This window comes from Gymnogyps californianus, chromosome 9 (assembly GCF_018139145.2).
Source record: "Gymnogyps californianus isolate 813 chromosome 9, ASM1813914v2, whole genome shotgun sequence".
In the NCBI taxonomy this organism is placed as follows: domain Eukaryota; kingdom Metazoa; phylum Chordata; class Aves; order Accipitriformes; family Cathartidae; genus Gymnogyps; species Gymnogyps californianus.
This window is the reverse complement of record NC_059479.1, coordinates 11969285-11988092: the sequence shown is the minus strand read 5'-3', so window position 1 is coordinate 11988092 and position 18808 is coordinate 11969285. Positions and strand designations below refer to the sequence as shown.

The window sequence follows — 18808 nt, the reverse complement described above, 5'->3', positions numbered from 1 at the left end:
GGTGACAAGCGGATGGCAGCAGGGGGCAGTGAGGCCACACGAGTGACAGCAGTGGCACGACCCGGCAGAACGGCGCGGGGCGGGGGCGGGGTGAGGCCTGGCCCCGCCCCGCCCCTCTGCCTCGCGCGGCCGCCGACGGCAGGGCGCGTGCGCTGCGCAGGCGCGGGGTGAGCCGGCACCTGCGCCCGGCGGGTCAGGTGGGCGGCGGCAGCGGCGCGGAGGGAGGTAAGGGCGGGCGGGCCCGGCGCCATTTCCCCCGGCCCCCAGACACTCCTTGGGGCTGGCGGGCCGCCCCTTTCCTCCGGCCCCTTCCGAGGGGCCCCTGCACCCGCTCCGGGGCTGTGGGGGGCCCCGCGCCCCCCTCGCGGGGTGCGGCTCCTCGGCCGCGTCCCCGTCCGTGTTCCCCCCCCCGCGCGTCACCTCGGCTGCTCCGGCCTGGGGGTCCGGCTGTGGGTCGGGCGAGGGCCGGGTAGCCAGGCAGGGGCCCGCCGGAGGGTCTCGCCTCCTGCCGAACTGGGAGCCAGGGCCTGGGGAGTAGGGAGGGGCGGGGCCCCGCGTGCAGCTCGCACGCACGCACGCACGCCGCTGTTTTTATCTGGAAACAGGTGCTGGCGTTCTGCGTGAGGGGTTTCGGTCCTGCTGCAAGTCGAGGTTAGCCTCCAAAATAGCTTGTAAAGGGCTAATCAGTGAACGCAGGTTGCAAACAGCATTGTTAACGTCGGTGTCATGGGTGGCAGCGTGCCCATTAGTGTCATGGTTGTGTCATCTCTGTCAGTATTCTGCTGACCTGCCAGGCTCTGGAGTAGCCTAGCATATAACCCATTAGTCATTTTTAAAAAGTCTGCTAGTCACTTGCTAACAAACCATTTCTAAATGGAAGCTCTTGTCAGGGCTGATGGCATGCGTCAGGAAGGGCTTTGGTGACAGGGGGCAGGGACCATCTTAAACACCCCTCAGCAAGGGTTTGGAAAAGGAAGAGCATAGGTTTTGAACAGCTCACCTGCTCAGGGGAGAGTTTCCCAAAGCTATCAGCCCCAGGGAGCTGTGCTGCAATTCCTGTTTTTCTCTTGTGACATTTGCATTTTGTTCTTTGTTTCAGAACCGCTGGGTTGCACAGATGCTTCTCAAATGTCCCATGGCCCATCAAGCTAGTTCAGCCGTGCTTGATTGGGGGTGTTTCTGTGCAGGGGAAGTGAAATTGGTGACCCTTTAGTTAGTTTCTGCACTTTCCGCAGAAACTAACTTGAAGCAGAAGTTTCTGGTTTTAGCTTTGTGGTAAGCACTGGTTGAAAGAGCTGCAAAAAGAGCAGAAACAAAGTTGAGCAGGGCTCCCTGCAATTAATGCAGAAAGTGGTTTTTGGCCTGGAAGGAATAGGAGTGCTGAGCTGAGCAGTGTCGAATGCTCCTGTTTGGGTTGGTTGGAGGTTGGTCTGGTGGTGTCATCACCAAGCAGCACTACATGTCCACACCCTTCCCAGGAATGTTGGTAGCAGGTGTAAGCAAGCCAGATATGTCCCTTTTCATACCAGGCTCTTGCCAGCTGGCTCACTCTTCTGGTTAGCAGATTCAGGTACATGCTTAATCCTCAGATCAGATTCCAGAGTGTGTGGGTAGGCAGGCCAAGCAGATCAAAGCTATCGACATCCCCTGGATTGAGGGGAGACACGGGTTACATAGCCTGTGCACTCATGCCAGAGCTCCTTCAATTTATTCTTTTCTTATTTTGGCTTTAGCATCCATAATGTACTGGCTCTGCCCTGGTCAGAAATGGGCTGTGTTCCATTTTGCTTAGGGCAAGGGAAACTCTGTCCTCAGCGCCTTGTTCTTGCCTGTTTTACTCCAGCCATCAGTACTGCACTTTCAGCTTCCTAGAGCTCTCAGCAGAGAGAGCTCTTCCAGCTTGAGTCAACATTACAATTTGAAAGGCAGTGCACCAAGCGCAGCTCTGGCAACGTCGCTGACTGATGTTTGTTTTTTAGTGACTGTTATGCTGGAGGAAGGTGTTCCCTGGACAGTCCTGGAGACAGAAGCACTGTATTTCTAGAGCAGGTATAGTACAGACAGCAACCAAACAAACCTCTTATTCCGTGTCAGGCCTTTACCTTCGCTTGCAGAATGTCCCTGGGAGGGAGAGGACTGGTTTGCACTTGGCCTTTCTCTTGCAACAGCTGACTAAGGAACCTGTGGTGTCAGGGCTGTTGCACTGTGAACTTGCACCTGTGCCCTAGCAAGCTGGCCTGCAAAAAGCATTGCCAGAAAAGAGCAGCAGAGAAGCTGGGTCTCTGTGCCTGGGAAACCCCTTCTGAGCTGTAGAGATCACGCGCAGAAAACAAGCACAGCTCCACTTGTAAGGTGAGTCAGCGTTCTTAGGGTGATTAAGAACTGGTTTGCCAGATGGCTTGTATTGATGTTAGGCCTGTACCTCCTTTACATCCTTCCAGTAGAGCAAGTCAGATAGGAGAAATTATTTAGCTAGTGATTGTACAGTGGAAAGGAAGGCCTGGTGACTTTGCTGTTTCTGTGATAGCCTGAGGACACAGGCCAGAAGAGATGTTTAACTAGTGATGGTGTGTTTGGAAAAACTAGACAAGCTTTCAGACACAGAGTTTTTGCCAAAAGTGGTATAATTGATACTAAACTCTCAACAGTTGTTCTCACCTTGCATAGGTGACCTGCTGCTTCCATTTTGGACCTGATGGAGGACTTTTGTGCCTGAAAGCTTGTCCAATTCCCAGCTCTAATCTCTCTTATTAAGAGAGATTACCTCCTATACACAAAACTTGTTCAGAAATGGGGATGGGAGTACCATATTCTGTTCTTCCATGTGCAACTTTCTGCAGAATCCACGAGTCAAATAGCTATTTTGTACTATTTCTGAACCCTGCAGATTGCCTTGGTGCTGCGCCCCTCCATCCTGCTGCAATGAGTGGGAAGTCCTTGCTCTTAAAGGTCATTCTCCTTGGGGATGGTGGAGTTGGGAAAAGTTCCCTCATGAACCGGTACGTCACCAACAAGTTTGACTCGCAGGCTTTCCACACGATTGGTGTGGAGTTCTTAAACCGGGACCTGGAGGTGGATGGACGTTTTGTGACCCTCCAGATTTGGGACACTGCGGGACAGGAGAGATTCAAGAGCCTGCGAACCCCCTTTTACAGGGGAGCAGACTGCTGCCTGCTGACCTTCAGTGTGGATGACCGGCAGAGCTTTGAGAACCTCAGTAACTGGCAGAAGGAGTTTGTCTATTATGCTGATGTGAAGGACCCTGAACACTTCCCATTTGTAGTCCTGGGCAACAAGATAGACAAACTTGAGAGACAAGTGAGCATGGAGGAGGCCCAGGCCTGGTGCATGGAAAATGGTAACTATCCATACCTGGAGACTAGTGCCAAGGATGACACCAATGTAGCAGTGGCCTTTGAGGAGGCTGTGCGACAGGTCCTGGCAGTGGAGGAGCAGCTAGAGCACTGCATGCTGGGCCACACCATTGACCTGCACTCCAGCTCCAAATCAGGGTCTTCCTGTTGTTAAGAGTGGCTGCTGCTTTGGGAACATCGCTCGAGCCGGCGGCTGGATTGGAATAAGGGTGGGCAGCTCTGGGGCACTCTGAGGAGAGTGGCCACAAGGACAATAGGTGGTTTGCTCACTGGGGAGTTGCAGCCTCACCATATGAATTCTGGCTGGAGTTTTCGGGCACAGAGCATGTATCTGCAGGAGGGAGCTGTTAAAAGAGCATGTGAGCGTAGTCCTGCTTCCATCTCTGCCTGTTTTAGCAGGTTTAAAGGACTGGGTTAAAGTCCTTTAAATTCACTAAAGACGGTAGCTATCTGATCTGTACCAAGAACTGCCTGCGGAACAAAGCTCAAAGTGCTCTAGACAGTCTTTGAAGTATTTTAGTCCTTAACTAAAAAAAATACTAGACCCACTAAACTCATGACCTTACTGCCAAAGGAAAGTCTGCTCAGCATACTGAATGAAACCTGTTGTAGAGACTGTAGCCCATGTGACTGTGAGAATGGCAAATACTAGAGTGGCTGAGATGTGTGTCTCTGTTTGGGATAATTGCATTGTGTCCTGAGACTGAATTGTGCTGAGAATTGTTAGAGCTCTGATCTGAAGCAACGTACAAAGAAGAGATCGACCTGTGTTTGAATATGGCAGCATCACTTCTTCCTAGCTGCCTATTTCTGGTCTGTTTTTCCTCACCTCTAACTTTGTCTTGTGTGAGTGTTATTTTGTGGAGAGACTGTCTGCTTCTTGTTTAATGTATGTTTCCTTGTCTCCTCTGGAGGCTCAACACCTGATCTCGCTTCTCATACCTTGAAGCCCTGGATGAAAAACACCTATGTGGACACTCGCTGGGTCATGTCAAAGGGTTCAGAGTTACTCAGGAGTTCAGGAGATCTGGAGCGTGAAGCTTCAGCTGGTTTCTGTCACAAGTAATCGTCATGTCCAGATAATATGCTCTAGCAGACCGATGGTAGGTGGGTAGGATGTCTCCTAGGTGTGCAGGTGGCTGGGGGATTCATGCGTGGTCAAGCTGTTAAATCCACTCACTTGGTGCGCGAGGCTGGTGACCACTGTGCTTCATTAGTTGGTGGATCAGCATCTTCTGTTGCTTTAGCATGGATGTTCTCATCTAGATGCTGCAACATAGAACCATTCACTTCATTACCTGTTGTGTCAGGTGCAATGCTGCTGAGCACAGTTAACTCATGCCGTTGTCCTGGCGCTTACTCCCTAATGGGGAATCCACTATGTTTTATCTGTAATTCATATGACACATTTTACTGGTAGAGGATTTCCACTTAGTTAATTGGCCTTTGTTTATGGCTGCTGTCGTCAATCCATTGGGGAGAGAGCTACACTGGTTCCACCTCTGTTCAAGGTGGCTGAAAAATGGTATGGGGGGAGGGAACCTTCTAGAAAAGGATGCCAGGCTTTGCTGATCTCAGCTCCTGCCCCCTGCTAGGTGTTAGTCCCAAGCTATCTGTGTAGCAGAGGTGAGTGCTTGCTGACTGCTGTCTTTACCATTATAACCTCATGTCCTGCAACTTCCCATGCAAGTGTTTGTCCAAAACTATGACTTTGCCCATAAGCACATAGGAGCCTGCCACGGGGAGAGTTTCCCCAAGTATGTGTCAGCTAGCTGCTGAATGCGGTTCCCACTGTGATGAGCTACTGGATGGTAAATTGTGTAGCTCAAATCAAGCAGCCTCACTTATGCTGTGCTTTAGAGCAGGGCACACTCTGCACTCGTGTTGGCTGGTGGCAGCTAATCCCCATTGTTGAGCAGTCTCTGAGTATGCAGGAAGTCTCCTCTGGGGGAACTCGGGGTGATCCTGCCCTTTTCTGCAGGGCAGCCACGTGTGGAAGGGACTGAAGCTTTAATGCAAAGTGCTTTAGAGGAATCTGATTTCTGAACAGGGCTGAACACTCATATTCATGGGGATAGATAGGGAGTGCTTGCAGCCTCTGGAAAACCAGGTCCCTTGAGGTATAAGAGAAGGCTCTGCCTCTGTAGGTGCAACAGATTTTTACAGGATATGGAAGTTATTGTTACAGTTTATTTACCAATGTTTGACCTCCCCAGGCCTCTAGATTTTTCTTCAGTTTAGCACTGCTCGATATTTCCTTCAGGATCCCAGAGTCTGTGACCTGTGGTTCTGATTTACATCTCTGAACAGACATGTTCCCCTGGAGCTGGTTTGCACAGGGGCCCCAGGGTCAGAACAGGCTCAGGCCCTTGTGTGCTGCCCGGCTGCTGAGGGAGCTCGCTGAAGGTGAAACTGCTGCTTCCCCAGTGCAGATCTCATGGGATCTGTGTGAGGACTGGCACCTCCTTTGGGAGAGGGCAGAGACTGAACAAGCTGCAGTGTAGGAGGCACGGGTGCAGCACGCTGTTTGCAGTACCCTGGGTGCATATTGATGCTGATAGCTGAAGCTCAAGAGCCTCATTGCACACAGGCTGTGCAGACGGTATGTTTTGCTGGGAGAGTGTTACACAGCATCTTTTATTCCTAACAGACATTGGATGGTTGACTTTTAAAAAAAAAAAAAAACACCTATTTTATTAGACTTATGTGTTTTAAAAATCCATTTTTAAAAAGTATAGTATGATATATTTAAATTGCTTAATTTATTTTAAATGATACACGCAATTTCCAAAGGAGCCAGGATTTTGAATTCTTCGTTGCAAAGTTCAGTGCCAACAGCCATCCCCTCCCTGTGTCCACTCATGCTGCTGTGGTTGTTGCTATTGCTACAGAACTGGAATTGTAAAACTGAGATTTTACCTTTATTTAAGCAAATAAAACATGGATGTATTCAAGTGAATTCAGGAAGTGGGTGCCGCCTTGGTTTATCAAAGTTCAAGTTGGCTCCTGTTCTTCTGAGGGATGTGGAACTGGGTTGGTTATAGCATCTGGCAGAGAGAAGTCACTAAGGGATCGGTTATTGCTGAATGTAACTAGCTAGACCAGTAGTTGAAGGAATAAACTTATTTACCAGCTGAATCCAGTGACCAGTTTTGTCTTTTCAAGAGTGTATCAGAAAACACTTTCATAACAGAAATACTCCACATTGCTTCCCTCTGTCACTACACTTTAGTTTTCAGCCTGGGCTCTCAGCAGCAAGCCAGGTACTTTCCTTTGATTTCTTCCTGTGATCTTGGAACCGGTCCCTTGGGCTCCAGGGGGTTGTAACCAGGCATGATTTCCATAGGATGTGGAGCAGAAATCAGCATATGGGGACTGTTCTCTTCCGCTGTCCTGCCAGGATGGTCGCTTATTTTGGGAGGCTTTCTCTCTCTTTGCAGAGTCTGTGCCTGCTGTTTCTGTTGGCAGAACCTTTTAGTTTATTTTTCTCTCACGTCTGCTTGCCTATCCACGCTTCCAGAGGCAGCGTAGGGTTTCAAGTCCTTGGAAATCCTGCTTTTTAAATGTGGGCTGGAGTATCTGGGGACGTCCAGCATTATACTTCAGCTGTGTCAAAACATAGCTGAAAACAGACAGCAACATGGCATGGTGGGAGATGGTCCCAGCCTTGGAGGAGTTGCGGGGGTTTGGTGAAGCTGTCTCATGTCAGTGAGGGTCTGTGTAAAACCATCAGAACCACTGACTCCCCTGATGTGAGACGTTTGTAAGAAAACACGAGGCGAGGCTGTTCCCTCATTCCTCACTTCACCACTGCAAGCAATAGCGGAGGGCTCAGTGGGTTTTGACATAGGTTGGGGAGAGGATGGATCCCTGGAGGGCAAAGGAGTGTCTCCAGAGGAAGCAGTGAGCTGCACTGTGTGGAACAGATGCTGTAGTGTATCCCTGTGTGTGTGCGAAGGAGGAGTGTTGGGGAGTCCATCCATCCCTCTCTCCCACACCCCTCTTGAGGATTTTGCTGCTCTGGGCCAGGCAGTGCAGCTGCAAGGTCGTGCAGCTGCTTGGTGGGCTGAGGAAACTGAAATCTCTAGAACCACTAGCTGAGGAGCCCCAAATGGATGTACATGCCCTGGGGTTGCTCTCTGGGTGACCGAGGCTGCGCACACACTGTGTGTTTCCCAAGTGCAGCTCTTCTGTAGCTCCAGAGGCTGCCTCCTCACAGCAGTACAGCTGTAAGGAGGTTTATGGGTATACGATCTCTGGGGACTGCATATTCTTGCATATGTTTGAGGATGAGCAAAAAGATACAGAGTCTAAAAATGCCCTTTCAGGAGCCTCTGAACCCCATTCTGGGCTCCAGTTCTTAACAGGGAGTTTGTTGCAGCTCCGGCACCAGGGGCACTGGCATGCTCTGCTCTGGAGTAAGGAGTGCTCCCCGCTCTGCTGAGGAGGGATGCGCTGGGAGGTGATGGCAGCTCTGACCAGCGGTTGCCAGAAGGCCTCAGGTGAGTCAGAGTGCCTCGACTGGGAGACTGGGGCCTGGGACAATCCGTGAAGTCAGTGAAATGGTGGGTTACCTGCTGAGGCAATTGCTCAGGCAAAAGCAATCAGGGATGGACAGAGATACCCCTTGACCCCAGCTTGCATGGCTGGTGGAGCAGCTCTTCCCCGGTGGTTTCGAGGAGTCCTTTAGGGGCTGGTGCATGTGGCCACGTGCAGATGCAGGACTCCTGTCTTCATGAGCAGCCAAGTACAGCATCTGCCTGTGCTATTGTCACTTAGTCCTTTCCATGAGGACTTCTCACTTGCTATTCCCTCCTTGTCCCCAGGCATCTCCCTAGCAGAGCCAAACTGTGTGCAGAAATGGAGAGAAACCAGCTGGGTGCCTGAGAGGTGGCAGGTGAGACCTTCCTCTAGGGCAGATGGGCGGCAGTACCATGCCGTGGCCCTGACAGGCAGGGCTGCTTGCCAGCTACTGCCCCTACCAGGGCATCGCTTGCCACTCGCAGCCCTTTCCCTGCCCTAACTGAAGCCAGGGCAGGGCTGGGGGAGTTGCTGGTGAGGAGCAGCATGAGCGTGCCCTGCCACAGCTGGTGTGCCCGGTATCTGCAGGAGGGATGGATGGCTGAGCCAGGGCAGCGGGCAGCCGTTGGGTTTGCCTCTAGCACTGCCTCCTTTCCCCGAGCCTTCCTGCTCGCCCTACACAGCCTTTCCCTAGGGCTGAGCCCAAGCCCTTGCTAAGAGAGCAAGGCAGGGGACTGTGCCTGCCTGTGTGGCTTCAGAGGAATTTGCTATGTAGTTAGGGGCTTGCACACGGGCTTTGAATGGCAGCATCTGGATGTTTAGGGTAGCTTTTATTTGCTATTCCCTTGCTGGACTGTGCAGGACTGAGCCCAATGTAAATGAAGGCGCTAGAGGGAGACGGTAGTTATTTTTTTCTGACGCGTGGCCGGTGGGCTGGTTGTTTTGGAGGCTCCCAGGGCACCCTTAGCAGGAGATGTGCTTTTGCAGGGAGGGCTTCCCCGGGGAAGCACAGGCAGCGCACAGGAGGCGGGGGCCGGGGAGCCGAGGGGGGAAGCCGGGGCACGACGCCCGCCTTGCGCCGCTGCGCCCCGGTAGCGCCAGCCCGGGCAGCCGCCGCTGCGGCCGGCGGCCGCCGGGAGGAGACGGAGGACCGGGGATGAGGGAGACGGTCCCGCCCCGGCGGAGGGAGGTGGCCGGGAGGAGCATCAGCCTGGCGGAGCTCTGCCCTTGGAGGCCGCCTCAGCGGAGGGCTGGGGACCTGTGGCCGTCCCTACACGAACACCTTTGGGTGCCGCCATCCACTCCCCTCTCCTGTCCCTGCGCAGGGGAGGTTTATGTCTTCGCTGTCCCAACGGCTTGCTTGCCCAGCGTCCCTTGCTAGTAGCGGCACTGGGCCATCTCCCGGAGTGGCACGGCATGGGATGAAGGGGTGGGAGTCACCTTGCCTGCTTGCCAGCAAGGCAGCACATGAGACCTGCTCCAGGGTCCCTTTCTCTGGTCCAGCCTTTGTGGGAGTAAACTGCAGCCACATTTCAGCCCTTAGATAGGGGGAAGTGTTTGATTGCGCCGGCTCCCCTCCTTGGAGCTCTTGTGATGGGCCAGTTTACAGAGATGCAGTTTGGTACCAGAGAGAGTTTATTCCCTGTCTTTTCTCAGCCAGTTCCCAGAGGGCACTGGGTGCCCAGGGAACGAGCTGTGAGGGCCGGTTCCATGACCCCAGGTGGGGTGGCAGCAGGACACAGCCAAGGGCACACTCGACAGGAGGCTCCATGTGTCCTTCAGCCCTCGGACTTGCCTGGCGTCCTGGCCACGCTGGCCACTTTTACATGCTACCTTGCGCTGCTGTCCCCAACCCTCACCCTGGCTGGGGGACACCAGTCTCTGCCAGGGGAAAGAGATGGTGTTTTGTTCCCTGGCTCGCTCCTGCCCAGCGGCTGATTGTGCACACACAGGGCCCTTTCAGCATGGGGAGAGGAGGGTGATGGCATCTGGGAACGCAGGGAACAAAGGGCCCCATTGATGCTGGCTGCAGCCCCACGGGTTTCTGTGAGCTGGGGCAAGGCTGGCGTGCAAGTACAGCTGTGTGCTGAGCTGGGGCAGCAGCAATGCATGAGCTAAACCTCCCCCAGCTGGGCTGCATGAGAAGCCTTGCTGCCTGCCTGGAGGGGGCTGGAGACAGGGGAGAGTGGGATTTGGGCTGGAGTCCCATTTAGGAAGAGCAGCGAGGGTCCTGGCCGTGGGTAGGTAACAGCCTGCTGGCTCTCAGCCTGCCCTGCCACTCATGGGCACCTAGCAGTGCCTGAAATCTGCCTCTCAGGCAGATCTGCTGCAAATGGGAGCAGTGCTGGAGTTTGAGTGTGGGGCTGGGAGCATGCCTCTGTGGCGTCGCTCCCCGGAGGCTCCTGAGCACAGCTCCTGGGGGGAATTTCTAAGAGAAGCAACATTTGAATCGATAATTTTTGAGTAGCTGCTGTGGAAACATGCGTCTAAGGGCAGCATTTGTCTGATCAGGGGCAGAAAAACACCATCCGATGACCTCCCCACGTGCCAGCACTGTGCAAACTGTTAACGACCCTGCAGCAAACGGCATGCAGCCACCCACAGAGCACGTGGACAGGACATGTAGGGCCCTGTGATAGTCGAATCTGCCTTTGTGCCTAAACAAGATGGTCCTATTTCACACAGGGCTCTCTGCAAGCGAGAGAATCACGCATCCTGCGTGGCTCTGGACGTGCTTGTACCGTGTGCATTGCCTGATGCGAGCCAGCGAGCTTTGCTCGAGCTATGCCAATTAGGTTTGCTGGGGTTGTGCTGTAGGCGCTGTATTAGGAGACGTGGCAGAAGCTGTCACCGCGTAGGCTGAGTATTAAAGGGCAGCAGCCCATCACCAAACATGAACAAGCAGCTCCTACAAGACCCCAGCTTTCCTCTGGGTGGCTGGAGGAGAAGTAGAGGTTTTAAGGGCAGCCCAGCTGGGAACAAAGATTTTTGAAGTCAGGGTTAGGAACCTCATGGCTGGGGTGGGAAGGAGGGGTGGGCAGAGTCCTGCGGGGGCTGCTGGCCCACACGTGGGACTGGTGAGTGCTGCTCCTCTGGGACCTTCTCCTCTGCAGCCTCTCCTTCCTTGCTTTTTTTTGGCTAGGGCAGGGGGTGGGGATGGGAAAGCCAGCACAACAAATGGACAGACAGATGTATATCTTGTTCAGAAAGTTCTTAATTTTAATTTATTTTCTTTAATTTTTATAAAATACATCTTGTAAGATAAGTCTCTAAAAACTTGCTCCCTTTTATTGCTTGTTAACAAGTTGAAATTCTAGATCAGAAATGAAGGAAACGCTTTCAGCTGATTAACTCTCTTTTTGCGTGTGTGTGTGCACATGTGTGCGTGCGTGTGTTTGGGGTCTGGGGACAAGGGTGGGAAGGAGGATCTGGTTATTTTTTGTTAAATGGGTACCAAAAAAAACCCCAGCAAACCCCCAAGAAAATTGATGTGAATTTCCAGATCTTGACTGGTTTCTCCCCACCCTGCCGTCCCTCCTGGCATCTCCCCCCTCCCCAGCCCATGTGCGTTGGTAGCCTGGCCAACCTATTTCAGCATTCCTGGCGGCAAGGGTCCTTCGAACGCTCTGCTCAGCAGATCTGCTCCTTTATCCTTGCCCCTGCTGAAACCAGCACTTAAAAAAATATAATAATAATACAGACAAAAAAAAAAAAATCTGTGCAAGATGGAGCTACAGTCTGCCACTGAAAGTAGTTTCTCCAATAAATAAACACAAAGATTAGCATTAAGGAGAGGCAGGGAAGAGCAAAACAAAATACCAGTTGGCAGGGAGGACTGGAAACAGCATTTTGGTGGGTTTGGCTGGACCCATGCTACCCAGCCAGAGGGCTTTCCTCTAGCTGCTGTGGAGAGCGATCATGGGGCAGAGGTTGTCTCCCCCAAACCCCTCACCCTGCTGCCCCCCTACATGCGAAAAGACTGAACTGGCACCGGAAAGGGTCTGGTTTGCAGAGACGGGCCGTGTTTCTGCCCCGTGACCCCCAAACTGCCGCCTTTCCTTCCCTCCTCAACTCCTTCATAGGTTTCAGCTGGAAGCGAGATGCTGCCAGTCCCTCCTGCCCTGGCAGACACAAGACAGTTGTCCTGACTTGCAGGAAACACGGGGAAAAAAAGTGAGGGAAAGAGGGGGACAGAAAGAGGGAAAGTTATGTTTGACACAGGTGAGAAACAAATCAAGCTCTCCGATGCAGCGGAGGTTAGAGAAGCAGATGTCACCCCAGAGAAGAGCACCATTGTGAAGGGACGAGAGCATGCGGTGAGCGCGGCACTTGCAGGGCAGGGCGGGCAAAGGCGCGCGGTCCAAAGGGTCATCCCCTGCCTATGGAGGGACGGCGCTGGCTTTACGCTCCCGGGGCACGGCACAGAGATGTCACCTTTCAATCAAACCTATCTGCCTGGAGTGTAAAGCCAAGAGTCCCCCTTGTCTATAGAGACACCAAACTCCTTTAGGCTTTAATAGGGGCAGCTGGGTTAGGGCTTTATCAGCATTGGGGTCAGTGCTCTCTTCTCCACAACGGGAAGATCCTTGCCCTAAACTCCCTTTGCCTTGGCTGCAGCAGGCAATTTGGGGTAAATTCATCTTTCTTTGCTGAGGAAAAAAAAAAATATCCTTCTCTTATTCTCCATCCACGGGTAGTGACAGCAGACAGCTCCAGGAGAGTCTCTAGCAATGGTACCAGGACTGGGCCAACTTCCTTTTCTCTCTAGGTAGCCTCTTGCTACTAATGGAGCAACCTACACAGATCTCCTCCCAGGAGCATGAAGGCCTTTGCTCATCCCTAGGCAACATCAGGACACTGGAGTAAGTCCCTCCTCTTCTCTGGCTGGTTTTGATGGGCTTGGCCCTAGGGCGAACCGGTTACGGATGAGCAGAGAGAGAAAAGTGCATGAAGAGGTGTCCATTGGTGAGAAGCTCTCCTTCCTGGTCACACTCAGCACAATGGATGCGAGGAAGGAAGAGGAGGGGAGTCAGCGGCGAAGACAGAGTTAAAGCAGGAGACCTGGTGTCAGGTGGCTGCAGTGTTAAAGCCTCGGGGTTAGAGAAAAGAAGGGCGTTTGGTCTGGCTGGGCTCCACCATGGGCTAGAACTTGGTGCCTCGGCCCATCAGCTTGAGGACGGCAAAGTTGTAGGTGGCGGCGATCATGAAGGTGAGCTGTGGGTGGGAAGAGAGTGAGTGAGGGGGGAGGAAGAGAGACGATGCTCCTGTGGGTGAGGAGGGCAAGCGGTGTGGGACTCCTCACCGGGGTATGCCCGAGGTGGCATCCCCGAGCTCAGCACCTCAACAGGGCAGTTGCCCCACAGAGCCCCGTGGCCCCGCTGCACCGGTGGGACACCGCAGTGTCTCATTGCTGGTGGAAAGCAAGAGGAGAGCCAGGGAAAGGCAGGGGACTCAGTGCATAGGCAGCAGGACCTCTCCCCAGGGGTCTCCTAAAGCCTCTCTAGATCCCCTTCAGCAGCCACCTCCACCTTCTTATGGCCTGAATTTGTCATCTGCACTTCTGTGCCAGAAAATGACACGACCACGGGCTCTGTCACTTCCATGCCCACCACCTCCATTGTCCTCTGCCCCCACATCCTCGCCAGGCGGAGGAGAACAGCCAGGCGGGGGGAGCACCGACTCACCAGTGAGACTAATGTGGCAGCCGCCCCCACGAAGGCTGCAATGAAGAGGTGGAAAGTCATCTGGAACTGCAAGGGAAGAGGGAGGTGAGGTCCCGGGGTCCTGCGTGCTGGCCAGGGAGGCCAGTGCCAAGGTCACCGACTGAGGGGACCACACGTGGGGTGTCGGGAGGTGCTCACCTCGCTGGTCTTGCAGATGGAGAGCAGGTTAGAGCCGCACACCTTGCCGGGGAAAGCGTTCCAGGGCAGGACACCTGGTGAGACGCAGGGAGCCGGGTGAGCCAGGCACGGCTGCCAGCCGGCCGCCTTGCTCAGCCTCCCGCAGCCATGTGTGTCACGCACACCCCGGTGTTTCGGGGCTCTTCAGCACTTGCCCCTGCTTTATCCCAGCCTTATCCGCCTGGACCCTCTCCTCCATCCCCTCTCCTCTGCACTAAGCCCTGGCTCCTGGGCGGTGAACCCGGCACTCACCGTACATCCTGGCATCTGCACACAGGCTGCCGATGCTGGCTGAGGTCTTGCTGGGGTTGGCAATGGATTGGCAGGTGGTCCAAGTGTTAAAGTAGATGTAGACGGGCACCGCAGAGCACGCAAAGACCAGAAGCCAGATGATGGTCAGGACGTAGGTAATGCCCACAAACTGCAAGGGGCAGGACAAGCCGGGGCAGAGCAGTGGTTACCAAGCAGCCAGGGACACGGACAGGGGAGCGCGAGGATCCCCAGGCAGGAGAGGGCACGGGGCAGGCAGGGGACTGAGATGCTGCCTGCATCCGGCTCCGCACCGCCCGCCAAACCCGGTGTATCCCCAAGCAGCCAGCACAGAGCAGCAGCCCGAGCCGGGCACCCCTGCGGCTCACGGGGCCAGCACCAGCCCCAGGCTCACAGCCAGCTACGCGTGCATGGGGGTGACCGGCAGAGGCAGCAGGATGGCTGCCACACCCCGCGCGGGGGGGGATAACCATGGCCGCAGCCAAGCAGGGTTTGGCCTCTGCGGGAGGGCAGCTGCAAAACCTGCCTTGGGGTGCAAATGTGGCTCTCCTGCCCTCCCTCTGTGGTGCCACCCCGACCGGCCCCCGAGGGAACCGCAACCGTCCCCCTCCACTCCCCCAGGCCATGGGCTCCCCTTGCCAGCGCTTTGTCATGGTCCCCAAGCACAGCAGAGAGGACAACCCTGGGGGCACCAGGTGCTGGAGAGCCTTGGGCTGCCAGCACCATGGAGATGCTCATGGCTCTCCCCGCCGATGCTTAAACATGAAGCGGTTTCGCTAAATGTGGCCATTTGGGCTGCTTTGGTCCCCAGAGTCCACAGCAGGCCTGGGGGAGGGCAGCTGGGCTGCGCTTCCCTTTGGGATACCCCGAAACCCGGACGGCCGCAGTCTCCTGCCCTTCAGCCACGCCGAGCGTGGCAAACCCGCTGCAGGCGCGCGAAGGGGTGCCAAACCCCGGTTAAGATCACCTTGTCAGGATGTCCTAGCCACTTTCCCAAACACTGACACACCCGCTGCAATGAGTGAGCTCGCTGGGGGCCTCGCGCTCCCCTCCCTTTCGGGCCCCCGGTTACCGTTGCGCTGAGGCCCTTGCCGCAGATGGTGGTCTTGTAGTCCCCGAAGATTTGCCGGACGGCGCCAGTGGTGTAGAAGCCTTCAGCCAGCAGCAGGGCTCCATAGAGGAAGAAGAAGGAGGCCGTGCCATAGATGACGTACTGAAAAGCGTGGATGCTGCCGGGGAGAGGAGTGGGCAGGGATGCTCAGGCGCCGGGGCAGTGCCAGGGAGCTCAGCCCCACATGCAGCATGGCTGGGGCAGCCTGGCTGCAGCGACTTACCCTCCCTGTGCCACCCCAGGGGGACCGAAACGGAGGGTGAAGCTGCAAGAGGAGCGAGCCAGGGCAAAGCCGTGGCAAGCAAGGCTGTGGGCCACTGCCAGCTCCCCCGCACCCTCCATACCTACCCGGTGCAGAGGTCCAGCACTAGCCAGGGCACCTAGCAAGGGTCAGATAAAAACAGGCGTGAAATGGAAACAAGTGGCCACTGGACACTGCCATGCAGCCGCGGCACCAGCACATGGCAAACACAGCCTGCGGTCTCCATGGTGCCCGGGTGACAGCATCGCCTCGGCCAGCCCAGCCGGACACCTCCTCCCAGCACAGATCAAGATGGAGATGCGAGAGGCCCCGGCGTGAGGGCAATGCACCACAGCAGGATACTTACACATCGATGAGATACTCATAGTCCTGGTAGTTTTTGGAGAAGTAGGTCTCAATGAGCTGCTCGGTGCCTGTGAGGGCTTCATGCCCACAGCCACAAAACAGCGCTACCCCAAAGAAGCACAAGCCAGTGGCAACCAGTGAAGCAAAGGGTGCCCCAATGAGACATCTGGCACAGCACTCAAGCAAACCTAGGGAGAAGAGAGGTGAGGTGGGACGGGATTGCTGGGATGGGGAGCACTCAGAGCCTGCAGCTCAGGAGCAGGCAAGCGCGGGGGGAGGTAGGTGCTCGGCAGGGAGAGGGAAGCAGGCTGAAGGAAAACCCAGAAATGATTCGTTGTGGTGCTGGAGAGCCAAACCCAGCAGCTTCCCCGAGAGCTCTCTAAGCAGCTGGGCAGGATCGCACCCAAGTGTGCCCAGGGACAGGGGGTGAAGGCAGCATGGGGCACCGGGGCCTCAAGGCAGCCCCTGGGTGTGAGGCGGATGGGGAGCCGAGGTGAGCCAGCCGTGCCGACCCATGCGAAACAAGATGGAAATACAAGGCGATGTAGCATAATGCCAGTGGGACCCGGCAAACAAGCTGCTAATGGGCTCCCCGCTGCCGGCACAGCCCAGCTGCGGGTGACGGTGATGCCAGCTGCCTGCATTCTTCTTTTGCCATCGAAGATGGAGGGGAACCCAGCACCTCCACAGAGACAAATCCCAGTGGAGACCCAGCAACGTGGCCCAGCCTTGGGGCAGCGCGGGAGGAGCTGGCACACACCCCGAGCACCTCAGGCTTCTGGGCAGCATGTTGGGGTGCACTCGTCGCTTCTCCTGACACCCTGCAGGCAGCTCGGGCTGCAGCAGCCCCGTTACGCGGGCAGATGTGCTTATGGAGAGGAGCCATGTTAGTTCGCTGAATGTCAGCGCTTGTGTAATAGATTTAGTTCTCCAGGGCAGATATTTGGCAAGAGGGCACGTGTACCTGTGTGTGCATAGGGAAAGCGAGGGCATGTGCCACCGTGCTGCTTGGATTGCCTAAATGCTGGATTTTTTCAGCAGTGGGGCCATGCACTTCTGCTCCTTCTGCACATTGGGGCTCTAACGTGCAGGATCGTTAGCTCAGGTTCCCAATGGGCTGGGTTTGGAGGTGCTCAGCCAGCCACTCCCCTGCCCGGTTTGGGGGCAGGCAGCCAGGTGGGTTTGCACCCACCAGCATCTGGCTCCAGAGCATCACTTTGACTGCAGTTAAGCTGCGATAACCTGCTGCCCTGCCTGTGCAACACCTCTGCACAGGGAAGCTGCTCCCCTTCTCCAAGATGCGGGCTCCGGCACCCCACTGTCCCGGGCACAGTGGCTGCCTGAGCACATCCCATCTGGGCATAGCATTTGTGCCTTGAATGCCAAAAAGGCACCCGTGGGAAGCGTTCCCAAACCCACACTCCCTCCACAGATCCCACAGTGCTTGTCTCCTCCCTCAAAAGACAAGAAAGCCGTGGGGTCCTGGCCAGCAGTGCCCTCCCCTCCCCACTGGGAGCAAGGTCGCGCGGTCGCACTGAGGACAATGAGGGATTGTCCTGGCACCGATGCCCTGGCGGCTGCCCCATGCCGAGAGCAAACAGGGAACAAAGGCAGCGCTATGGGGGAGCGCTGGGACCCCTCCCGCTTGTTTGCCTTGGACACAGCAGGTCCGGGGGGGGTCTTGCTCCTCCTGGCCAGTGCTGCTCCCTGAACCTCGCTGAGACCCACAGGAACAGCCCTGCGCACCCAGCAGGGTGCTGGGCCAAACACACCTTTTTTATTTTTATTTTTGGCCACCTGGGAAGTGGCGTGGCAGGTGCCTGGGGCTGGGGCATGGTGAATGGCCCTGTTCCCAGCGGGCTGCAGGTCGTGGGATGCAGCAGGGCCTGGCAGGCTCCCTGCCACAGCTCCGGCCCCTCAGGCTTTTGGAAGACGCACTGGGGAAGCCTGGGGAGGGGAAGGGAGGAGAGAAAGAGCCCTTGTGCCGCACAGTCCCGGGCCTTGTACCCGGGCTCAGCTGCTGCCGGAGCCAAACACTATGCTGCAGACAGGAGGAGGAGGAGGAGGAGGAGGCAGGGTGCCGGCAGCCCATGGCACCCCTGGGAACAGAGCACCCCTGATGCCCTGGGGGGTATGCCAGTTAAGTATTAGCTCTGGTGTATCGATAGGGAAACTGAGGCACGAGGAGTGCCTCCGTTTTCCCAAGGCTGCCAGCATACAAGTGACACAAGCTGCAGCAGGTCTCAGCTCCCTGCCTGGACCTCCCAGCTCCCGCCAGCCCCGGGTAGGAGCTCTCATATCTCTGGCCTGTGTGGTGAGGGCTCAGGTGGGACCGGCTGTGGGAATGGCATCTGTCCCCACAGACAGCGCATGAGCACACAAGGACAGAAAACCGCTTTGGGAAACGAAAAGCCATCCCCACCATGCCAAGGCATCCTCCCCCGGCAGCTCCCATGGCCGGCATGGCCACCGCGGGGCCACCAGGACCTGGCCAGTGCCAGAGGAAAGTTTCAGGGGGCTCTGCTCTGGGACAGGGTCCCCAGAGCCACCAGCAGCAGCTCTCCGGGTGCCCGCCACCCTCACCCCATACTCACCCATGGCGCTGGACTTGGTCAACTCCCCCGACCGCCCACTCGGCTGCTTTGGTGCTGTCTGTGGGAGCCCTCGCCTGCCAGGCAGTCCCTCACCCTGTATTTCCCCCTCTGGGTGCCTGTCCCGCTCTCCAGCAAAGAAAAGGGCTCTCTGAGTGACAGCCACCCCCCTTAAAGGGACAGGACCCCGCCCCTCCCCCCGACCCCCCCAGCAGCACCCCTTGGCTGCCAGCTCCTGGGTGCCTGGCGGCTGCGTGGGCAGAGCCGCCCCACAGCCGCACTCAGGGCTTTCGGGGGAAAAGGCTTTTGCAAAAGAAAGAGAGCAGCAGGGGGAGTTCATGGGGTGTCCCCTTGTCGGTGGCTCGGGGGACCCCCCTGGGCCCAGCTGGGCTGCGTTTCCCCCAGGCTGCCTGTTGTGGCAATGTGGGAGACTG

The 18808-nt window shown here is 56.0% G+C and overlaps 2 protein-coding genes across 4 annotated transcripts; one reads left to right on the top strand and one right to left on the bottom strand.

The window, feature by feature from the left end:
- The first annotated feature begins 615 nt into the window (after window positions 1-615).
- Window positions 616-6513, top strand: RAB9B (RAB9B, member RAS oncogene family). Of its 3 annotated transcripts, XM_050901962.1 has the most exons (5): window positions 616-651; window positions 1100-1275; window positions 1980-2049; window positions 2169-2352; window positions 2888-6513. In XM_050901962.1, the coding sequence occupies exon 5, from the start codon at window positions 2923-2925 to the stop codon at window positions 3526-3528; it is 606 nt and encodes a 201-aa protein (XP_050757919.1). In that variant the 5' UTR covers window positions 616-651; window positions 1100-1275; window positions 1980-2049; window positions 2169-2352; window positions 2888-2922; the 3' UTR covers window positions 3529-6513. The 3 variants fall into 3 exon arrangements, with proteins under 3 accessions (XP_050757919.1, XP_050757920.1, XP_050757918.1); XM_050901963.1 differs by lacking the exon at window positions 2169-2352; XM_050901961.1 differs by lacking the exons at window positions 616-651; window positions 1100-1275 and having other exon boundaries at window positions 1784-2352.
- Window positions 6514-13037: 6524 nt separating this feature from the next.
- PLP1 (proteolipid protein 1) lies at window positions 13038-18425 on the bottom strand. The gene is made up of 7 exons (XM_050901714.1): window positions 18378-18425; window positions 15785-15971; window positions 15138-15294; window positions 14048-14216; window positions 13757-13830; window positions 13580-13645; window positions 13038-13109 (listed from the first exon to the last, which is right to left on the bottom strand). Exons 1-7 carry the CDS (start codon window positions 18379-18381, stop codon window positions 13038-13040), a joined length of 729 nt encoding a protein of 242 aa, XP_050757671.1. The 5' UTR covers window positions 18382-18425.
- Between the last annotated feature and the right edge of the window lie 383 nt (window positions 18426-18808).

Bases quoted from the DNA above. Each gene is read 5' to 3' on its own strand.
- RAB9B (XM_050901963.1), top strand. From the start codon at position 2,923: ATGAGTGGGAAGTCCTTGCTCTTAAAGGTCATTCTCCTTGGGGATGGT.
- PLP1 (XM_050901714.1), bottom strand. The intron at 14,217-15,137 runs GTAACCGGGGGC...TGCCCCTTGCAG, and splicing joins GCAAGGGCCTCAGCGCAACG to TTTGTGGGCATTACCTACGT. The intron at 13,110-13,579 runs GTGAGTCGGTGC...TCCCACCCACAG, and splicing joins CTGCCACATTAGTCTCACTG to CTCACCTTCATGATCGCCGC.